Source organism: Pseudopipra pipra, chromosome Z, assembly GCF_036250125.1.
Source record: "Pseudopipra pipra isolate bDixPip1 chromosome Z, bDixPip1.hap1, whole genome shotgun sequence".
NCBI lineage: Eukaryota > Metazoa > Chordata > Aves > Passeriformes > Pipridae > Pseudopipra > Pseudopipra pipra.
Genome location: NC_087581.1, coordinates 71,866,804 through 71,876,763, shown reverse-complemented (window position 1 = coordinate 71,876,763; position 9,960 = coordinate 71,866,804). Strand labels below are relative to the sequence as shown.

The following is a 9,960-nucleotide window of genomic DNA, read 5'->3' as shown; positions in this document are numbered from 1 at the left end:
TGATCACTAGGAAGAGTCTTCGAATTCATTCAGCATAGAATTTCTTTAAGCTACCACAGTTATCTCAAATATAGAAGAAGAATTTGCAAAAACTAAAGAGTCTGCTTACACTAGGATACTTGGTAATCTGTCTGTATTTTAAGCATTACTCAGAACTTCTTTATTTGGTACAGAAACTTTATTACTCTTGTGGTTTTAACCCCAGCCAAGCACCACACAACCTCTCAAGTCACTCACAGAGGGATCTGGGAGAGGAGTGGAAGGGTAAAAGTTAGAAAACTCATGGGTTGAGATAAAGTTTAACAGGGAAAGCAAAAGCTTTGCACACAAGCAAGCAAACCAAGGAATGCATTCACTGCTGCCCGTGGACAGGCAGGTGTTCAGCCACCTCCAGGAGGGCAGGGCCCCATCACCTGTAACAGTTACTCGAAGACAAACACCATCACTCCAAATGTCCCCCCTTCCTCATTCCCCCCACTTTATACACTGAGCAGGATGTCACCTGGTCTGGAATATCCCTTGGGACAGTTTGGGTCACCTGTCCTGGCTGTGTCTCCTCCCAGCCTCCCATGCACTCCCAGCTTCCCTCCCCAGCGTGGCAGTATGAAAAGCAGAAAAGGCCTTGGCTCTGTGTAAGCCCTGCTCAGCAATAACAAAAACATCTCTGTGTTATCAACCCTGTGTTCAGACAAATCTGAAATACAGGCCCATACTAGACTCTGAAGAAAATTAACTCTACCCCAGCCAAAGCCAGCACAGCTACCCAAGGAAATGCACGTGAACAGATCCAAGCTGCTGACCCCAGAAAGGAATGCTCTTCAAAACCCTGGCAACAGAGAGTGAGGGGAAACAGAAGGAAATAAGTGTACAAGTTGAAATGCCTTTAAATAAATGTGATCCACATCTTAAATTCCTAAGTCATATGCCAAGATACTCAAGGTCAAAATTAACTGGCTTGTTTAATGAACACAAAGCAGAAGATGCACATCATATATTGTTTGAGCAGCACCAGTCTTAGTGAGACTACTTTTGTCTTTCATTAAGCTGGAATAGCTGGCATCGAAAACCAGAGATAGTTCCAGCATGGGATGGGTGGCCTTTCCTGCAGCATGTAACTAACTTTGTTACTTTGGTGCAGTAAGAATATCCCCTTCCACTTCACGCTGAGTTGATTCTCTTGAATATCAGTTTTAATGCCAGCACTAACACCTGCAAAGACATCTCCAAATGCTGTAATAATAAGAGTACCAGGTACTCTTAACTTGCATACGTTTCTCCTTCTAGCCTGTTCATGCCTTTGTCCATTAGAGGCTGTTTTTCTTGTTGCAGGTCTCCTGAAGAAAAATTTCAGAATGATATGTTAATATTGCTTTAAAAATTAAAATGGAGCTTAAAGGCTGCCTATGCTAATTGTTCCACATGTCATATCCAAAGTTTTCAAAAGTAATCTTTGTTTTAACTGTTGGGAAAAAAAAAAAAAGTTAATAGCTGGATATGGGCTATTTTCCTTTAAATGGACAGTACCATTTATGAAGTCCAGTAGTCTCTGCAATCCAATTAGTCCACAGATGTGCTGAAATTAATCTACTATACTCAGTATACACAGATTTACTGTTTTGGGCAGGAAGAGAACTACTGACTGATGAGCACTTGGTTAGTGGACTGAAAGAACAAGCTGACATAACTGCAGGGAATTTCACAGAGCAGGTTTTACTGCACAGAGGGTCACAATGATGACATGTACAGGAACACTAATCATTTTGTTATATCAATACATTCAGCTGCAGAAGTGTGAGAGGCAGTTTATAAAATTGGGACTGCTGTGCCTCATGTAGAAAGCACTGTAGGGGATACCTTTTCCAAAAATTCTTACCCATGTTTTCCTCCAGTTTTGCATCATCGTGGCATGTTCACTGATTGCACTTCTCCAGGTATCAAATTCTTTGGTCCATGCATCCTGACCAGCACTGTCTGAGAATTGTACATGGGATGATTACAGAGCCATGTCTTCCTTCACCTTGCTAATAAAATCCACACTCCTGCTGTCTTTTTAAAAAGATTATTCAGAACTTCTCCAGCCCTGGATAAGTTCTCAAGAGCTAGGTGCAGCAGGCAGTTTGGATACCCAAAAATCTTGCACAGTTGCTGAAGTTAGCTAATTGCCCTCCTGCTTAGTGTGTGTCCAAATAGAGCAGTGAGGACTGACCTCACCCAACTACAGGTGGTTTACAAATCTGATTTTTTAAAAATCCTGGATATCGGAGGTTTCTCTTTACCGTCTGACTTCCTTAAGTCCTTATGAAATAAGTTTTGTACTTCACCATGTAGAGTTCCAGCAGAGTATCTATTTGTAACTCTCTAGTACTCATCTAACTTTCAATGTCATTAGTTTAGCAGGTTTTGGTTTAATATCTAGATCATAACTGCTAATTTACAGGTTAGTCCTTTGTGGGGAGGGGGTGGAAGGAGGAGTTTTTATGGCTCTAAAACCTTTTCATGTACTACCAAAGTGGGTAACAATACAGCAGGCAAGAGTTATCTTCAGATATGCACGTTTTATGGGTAAGCATTACAGAAGTCTGCTCACACCAAGCTCAGGCCAAACCCGGCATACGTTGGAAAGAAGCCTACCTTTATCTTCCATGGTGATGAGCACTTCCGATGTCGCATTCCCAACTTTTGAGATGAATGAACACGTGTACTCCGTGTTTTCTGACACTGAATCTTTCACCCAGCTCAGAACATGCACTCTGCCATCAAGCAGCACGTGAGACTGCTCCATGATGCACGCCTTCATCGTTTGTCCGTTCTTCTTCCAGACAAAATAGGAACCTTCCGGACCTGTAAAAACGTCAGTCAGCTTATTCTGTAAGAAAACAGCAGATGAGTCTTTGAAGAGATAACAAAAGCCTGCTACCTCAAGATTAGGCTTAAATAAGCATAGATGGTTGATTGTAATGTTTCTTAGGTTTCTTCAACTGAAATTCTGGGTATCAAAAACCTGGGATAAAAATGAGCTAGCACTGGTAACTTACAGGTTCAAAGCCGAAGCTGCAAGTGAGTTCATATGTACTGAGGAATTCTGTGTGGATTCTCCAAAGGGGGAACTCAGCCCACTAAGATGGTGGAGCAGATTGTGAACATCAGCACTATCTGCCTGTATGACTTCCTGGAGGGCCAGGACACATCACCTACTGCTGATCAGGCTTCTGGTAGGAAGCTGAAACCATCTGAGACACACCTCACAGAATGTGAAAACAAGGCCAGGAGAGGAAAGCGTTCAAGAGCTCAGTGTGTCAAGGATGCTGGAACTAGTGATGAAAGAGACACAACTGGAAAAAAGCATGGAACCAGCAGTCACTTAAGCAAGACACAGCTTGAAAGAAGCTTGGATTAACAACAAAGAACAATCTCATTTTTTAGCTTTGTTGCTATTATTTGTCTTAACCTGCAAGGACAACGTTTGAGTAAATCAGAGATTGACAGTAGCCTGAAGGACAGAACAGCTGTTCCCATAAAATTAGCAAGGTTGGCTGAAGTGTACCTGGCACATCAGAGCCTTTTCATTTAAAATACAGATATCTGGGCCAAACTAAGAACTTTGCAGTAATTCTGACGTTTAAAACATGCCTATTTCTCCCTCTGGGCCTACGATCCAGACTAGTCTTAGCAAGAGAGGACATAAAGAGAAATTTGGGGTAGAAAGAAGATAAGCTATTTTTCCAAATATGTCCTGACAGAAGGAGTAATCTACTACAGAACTCAGCTTCATGAGCACTTCAAATTGGAAATCGATGTGGTATTTTGTTCCCTGGAAAAATCTACGATTAGTTTTAGATAATCATGCAGGCAGACAAAAAAAAAAAAAAAGGACAGTTTTTACATCTGTACACTTCCTCTGTGTGTCATGTTAAACTCTTACTAGTTTTATTTCCAAATCTGCCACAGATACACACACAAATTAGGAGCAAGGGTGAATGAGAGAGAACGTAATCTAATTAAGGCATTGCAGAGTTTCTCCGAGGGAAGTGGCACAGTCCCAAGGACTTGGCAACAGCTCTAACAAAGTGGAGAGAGCAAACATGCTGGATTGAAAATCACGGAATAGTCCAGCACATACTCTTTTTTTTTTTTTTTTTTTTAAAGGTGTTTTGTGGATGATTGTATTTACTCTGCAGTTAACAGCAGACAGGTTACATCTCGCTAGAATCATGGGATGTCTGAAACCAGGGACAAATTATTCCAGTAAACTAATGCTGAAGTTGGAATTTGGACAAATAGGAGGAACAGTCAGTACAAGCACAGCAGAAAGACAGAAATCCTGAAGCACCATTTTAGGGACATGCAAGGAAGTGGCACGTTCAGTGCAGGACAGGTCCCTAAAATTACTTCAAATGTACTATTCCCATCAGAGAACCTGCTCTACTTTATGGTGCTAAAGATCAGAGTTGTGCTGAAAAACTGCAAAAAGTTCAGCTTAGATCCACATTTCACCAGAAGACTAAAGCCCAATGATTTCCCTAAACAAGAAATTTTTCAAGCTGTGATGGTTAAAGCTGTGTTGGCTCCTTAGGAAGCTGCAACCTGGCAATTTTACCCAGTTACCTTCTCCACTCTGATTTCATTTTCAGGATGGAACAACAGGAAAAATACGCTGGAACAGTGTCATCTGCAGGAGCTTTCCATCACATCTGTTAAATGCAAGTTTTCTACAGCTCTGTGGTGAAATTAATTCAGACTCGAATGTAATGGTTAGAGAATTATTTTTTTGAAAGCGAAGGAAAATAATATGAACATATAATCTGCGTTTTCTACTGTTGCTATAACACAAATTAATTACACGTCTAATGCAAACTTTAAAATACGAGCTTCTGACACATCTGATCTACTTACTTTGCCATCCACTTTAAGAATGCTTGAAAGATTAAAAAAAGTAAACTTATTAGATCATAATAAGCAGAGAATTAAACGGCACAACAGTCTAGATATGTAACTAGCTATGTCTAAGCAACCATGAAAGATACTTCAAAGAGTTAACTTGGAAAACATTGCCTCAATAAATTATAATAATAAAATGTGATTAAGTAAAATCAACTTCACTGCCTTGATTTTAGATGGGAAATTAACATAAAAAATGCAAAAAGCCTTGCTGCATTGTCTGAACTACCCCTTTCCTTTGCATAAGCCCTTCACAGTTTGCAGTGTCTGTGAAAGTGTTTGCTTCTTTCCCATACAGATCTCATTTTCTATACATCAGCTTTCAGTAGTTTGAATGAAATGGCACTACCCAGACAGGAACAGCCCAGGAATTGTCCAGGTTAAGTTTCTGCTGGCAGAAGGGGTTCTCTGGTCTATGTCAAGTCAGGCTGGGTTGAACAAACCATGTATTTAATGCCCAGATGATTTTTCCTCTGTATTTTCCACGAGAAAAAAAAATGTAGGCAGTCACACCATAAAAACTTAAACCACTGCAGCTGCTTGTAAGCTTCTCCCATAGTCTGTGTTTGCTGAGCTACTGGTGTAAATTTGACCTAAGGGTAAAACAAATAGGTAAATAAAACCAGGTTTAAAGAATTGAAGGATACAGCTGCAGATCCAGAGCAGCGTGGGGATGTGCCCTCCTAAACTGGACCAAATTAAACATTTGCTATATACACATCACATCCTAACAGACACAGGGCTTTCAAGACAGCTTGGAGATAATCCATAATCTCCTCCTTTTAAATGAGTAAGCAGAGCTGGGGGAGGGAGCACTGGCCACACTCGCCCCTTGTGCCAAACCCTGCGATGTGCAGAGCTGTGCAGGCATCTCCAAAGCAGCCCAGTCAAGCTGTACAGTGAGACCCTGAGCAGTGCCACCCCACTGCTGCTGGCTTACCACATGTTCTACCTGGATTTTAAGATGGTTCTTGAAGGGTGGCACTAGAGCAAGGCTTCCCTATATTCAGAAAAACACTCCCAAGATAGAGAGAGGGGAGTTGGTAAAACAAAGCAGGAGCTGCCAGCAAGCCTAAACCTCTTAAAGCTTTCAACAGCTAACCTAATTTATCCCAAGTTGACAGCAAATTGAAATCCAGGGAAGATAACCCACAGGTATCCCACAGAGAAATTCCATCAGGGTAACGAAAAGTCTTTTATACAAATCCCTATAATCTAAACAGAATTGCTACCAGAGGCTATCCAGAGTGATGGGAAGTTTAGGAGAAAAGCCTCCCCTCTAAAACCCAGCACAAACCAAAACCACTTCCATGTGCAGCAGATTAAAAAAAAAAAAAAAAAGTGGCATGTGGATTTAATGCTTGCTATCTAGCTTGTGGCTTTGCTGAATGCTGCTGAAGCAAACATCACAGATTCCTGAAAATCAAGGTCATATAGGAAGCTCTCACCTGGAGCACAGATTAAGTTGTAAAAAGGCAGTATCACCTGGATGCAGGAAGGTTATTTTGAATTGGAGATCAAAGTTAGCCCAGGAAAAGGTTGGTCAATCATTAATATGGAGCACTAAAACCAGCACTACCCCCTATGTGAATGACAGATTTAAGGCTGGTTAAGAGTGTCTTGATCTTTAGGAGTCTGAGTCATGGCTGCTGGTAAGATCCTAGAATAATAAATCAGTAGTAAATGAAGCCATCAGAGAGTAACTGATTGGAAAACAGGGGAAAGAACTTCTAAACTGAGACAAGCATCTCTGCAGTTTTCTGAAAATAGTGTGCAAGTTACACAGCCTACACATTCTGCAACTGGAGCGGGTTTTTTTCGTAGTTTTGGATTTTTGGTGGTTGTTTTTGTTTGTTGAAGTAGGGGCAGTGCATTCCAGAAGGCCAAGCAAGCCCTGACAGGAAAAAAGGAATCGCTTTAAAAAGTCAAGGAAAATAGACCTGAAATGCCAGAAGAATGTTGCTTCCAACACCAAATGCTTGGTACTGAAGAATGCATGACCCACAGCACAAGGTGTGCTATCAGCTAACAAGGATACTATGCTGAATTTAGTAATAAGAAAACTGGAGAATGTGTTTTAAGGGGAGTAACGTGCTCTCCAAAAATCACTTTTGTTCTCCAGAGAACACAAACCACTGCTTTTGCTTCTTTGTTTGCCAGGTGGATCTATCAGGAAGATGACTGGAAGAGATGGAAATGAGATTTTCATCTCCACTGAGGGGACAGTGCAAGTAACACAAACTGAAGCAGCTCTGGCAACAGTTTCTGCTGAAATTATTAAAAAGACATGAAAACTTTGTTCCAAATTAGTACCCAGTTAATCAGCCATCACACCAATGGATTAATAATCACAAGTCTACAGGCTGTAGCTCTCACAGGGAAGAAAAATAACTGTACAGGTAGTCAGTTTGCAATCCAGGCTGGTGGGGGTAACAAGATCTGCTGAGGAAAATAGTGTAAAGTTTTGGTTGTGCTCCAGAGATTCCAATACCTGTCCCAACCACATCTCACCTGGCAGGACTGGGAATTACAGCTGCTCAATCGTGGCCAGGCTGTAGTTAATACCAGTGTACTGCTCCAAGCTGGGGCATTACTGAAGCAAGAATTTTGCATTAGCAATGAGAAAAAGAGTAGAAATCCTTATTGTGAATTGCAAAAGGAGAAAGGCTAAGCTGGGAGGTCAAGCAAACCCTTATAAGCAAATGGTACAGAGAAGTAAGAACCAAACTGAATCCCTTTCTCTCCCAAGAGAAGACATCCCAAAGGCATTTACAAGTTACATTTGCGCCTCAAAGACCCCAGTGTGAAGCAAACCTCTCCTTTTACACCTACCTAGTCATGCTACAAAAGCTGACACGGATTCTGCAAAACTTTTCTTTCCTGTGCCCTTGGAGCCTTCCCATAATCACGTGGGTATCAAACTCAGGTGGAGAATGCTGCAAAAGGATGGGCTTCTTCAAACTCTGCCCTGGTACCAGTGAGCAGCTCTGAAAACCTTGCCATGGGCTCAGTTTAGCCAAGCCCTCTGCTGAGGTGTGATGCAGCAGATAGGATTTTACACACCTACTGATGTGTATGGGACACACCTGCAGCTTCAAATGCTTTAAGCACATTACAACAGTAATAACCACATGCAGGCCACCAAGAACAAACTACCAGTCCTTACTGGACTGATTCCCCCATGGGGAGAAAGATGTTTTTTTTTTTTGGTGTCTTTTCTTTAGTGTTTTAAGCATTTGTAAATTACCAAAAAGCCACACAAGAAGAGCTTTCCCAACTGCACCATTTTATTCACTGTACAGGAAAAACCTGTATGAATGCAGCCAGCTGCATCTCACCTGTGCAAGGTAAGACTCTGTTGAGCAGAAGAAAGAATAAGAAAAATCTTCTGAGGAAAAAAATGAGTAAGACATTTTTGGTTCTAATTCTTTTCTTTGCTCTCCCCTTTTTTACCTTGACGCACCTTATGCTTAATTATGTTTACACTGAACTTACTCTACTCCTTACAAGAAAATTAATATAGTTTAAAAAAAAAAAGGAAAACGTATTCTTTTTACACACCCTTCCATGTATTTCTTAGCTTGACCACAGCATTTACATATGAAACTGCACAGTGAAGGGAATTCCTACAGAAGTGTTTCAAAATCTGCTCTTAATGCCAGAATTTAAGAATGCACCACCCATATCACAGTCCTCGTAAAATAAATTTTCAATTTCCTTACAGAAGTCACTATGAAGGAAGCCAACAGAACCCAGGTAACATCAGCACTTACAAAGGTGTTTAATGCTGCTGGGTTTGCATGCAGAGTTAGATGTAAGAGGGTCTCAGCAAGCCCTTATGCCTGTAAAAAGAGAAGTGCCAGCATTCCAGTAAAATAATTACAGCCCTAACATACTGAAATCTACAGTAACAAGGATACCTCTAATATCTATTGAGTTTTATGCAAAATTGGTCTGTGACATTTACTCGATTTTATAACCTTAAGACTTCCATGTCCTTTTCTATCAAAGGAACAATTTTAATTTTTCAACTTACCTTCTAGACGCATCTCAAGTGATGAAAAACAGGTGTCATATCAGAGACCTGCACTAAGGAATGGTTTTATGGTACCAAGATGCCTTTATGTGATGTTTAGTCAGTTGAAAGAATTGGAACAAAACTACAAAATTTCAAAGAAAGGGCAACTGTGAGATTATTGTAGCCAGAGACACTGAAACTGAGTCACAGGCACACAGCACGAGACAAAACACCCGAGAAGCTAATTCACAAAAGTGGGATATGGCATTGTTTAACAAGGTGCAAATTCAGCATTCCCATGAGGACAAACTGAACGTGGATTACTAAGCAAGCATGCAGATTTATGTCAAGAGCACTGCTTCAGGAAAGCATCACTGTGTAAATCTCAAAATACACTGCATAAAAATTTAAAAAGATTTTATAAAGTTTTAAAATATTTGTGCCGTGGATTGAATTGCCTTGAGAGGTGCAGAGCTTACCTTTTCTAGGCTACTAATTAAAACATTTTCAGGTTTCAAAAACCTCGCTTCGTATCCCTCCACAGCCATAATTCACATTAAGAGACACCAAATGCAACTGGTTATGAACCACAAGTGTATGCTCACGGCAAACTGCTCTTTGGTATTTGTGTTCTTGTAAGAGTAAAAAAGTAACAACCCTGGTAAAGTCCATTTTAAGATGCACACTGTGACACTGTGATTTAAGTGCTGTGGTTGGTAACACTACACTAACATTTTATCTCACACGAAGCACATTCCTACACAGGCTCATCCCGCTCTGGGTGCTGCACTCCTCCACACCTCTCCTGACTGAGCTCCCAACCAGACCACATCACCCCAGGGCTCCATGGATAATGCAACCCTGTAAAGGATGCCAAAAAAAAACCCACGCATGACTTATGACTTATTTATGTGTGTCAGTCAGCCTCTGACAGACAAGCTCCTCCTCCCAGGAAAAAAACCCATCAGGCACACCAAGGGGTACAGGGGCTTTTGAGCCCTTCT

General features: G+C 41.0%; 1 protein-coding gene across 6 annotated transcripts in view; it reads right to left on the bottom strand.

Moving 5' to 3' along the window:
• Positions 1–940: 940 nt before the first annotated feature.
• The window catches only part of SEMA4D (semaphorin 4D), a 95,231-nt gene continuing 86,211 nt past the window's right edge, over positions 941–9,960 (bottom strand). For 3 of the 6 annotated variants that reach the window (XM_064642802.1, XM_064642807.1, XM_064642809.1), the window contains 3 exons: positions 2,632–2,841; positions 1,874–1,971; positions 941–1,334 (listed from right to left, as the gene is read on the bottom strand). In XM_064642802.1, the coding sequence (XP_064498872.1) occupies positions 1,305–1,334; positions 1,874–1,971; positions 2,632–2,841 (338 nt within the window). In that variant the 3' untranslated portion in view covers positions 941–1,304. Of the gene's footprint in view, positions 1,335–1,873; positions 1,972–2,631; positions 2,842–4,893; positions 9,099–9,960 lie in introns of those variants that run through there. The other 3 variants (XM_064642803.1, XM_064642804.1, XM_064642805.1) reach the window with 3 other exon arrangements.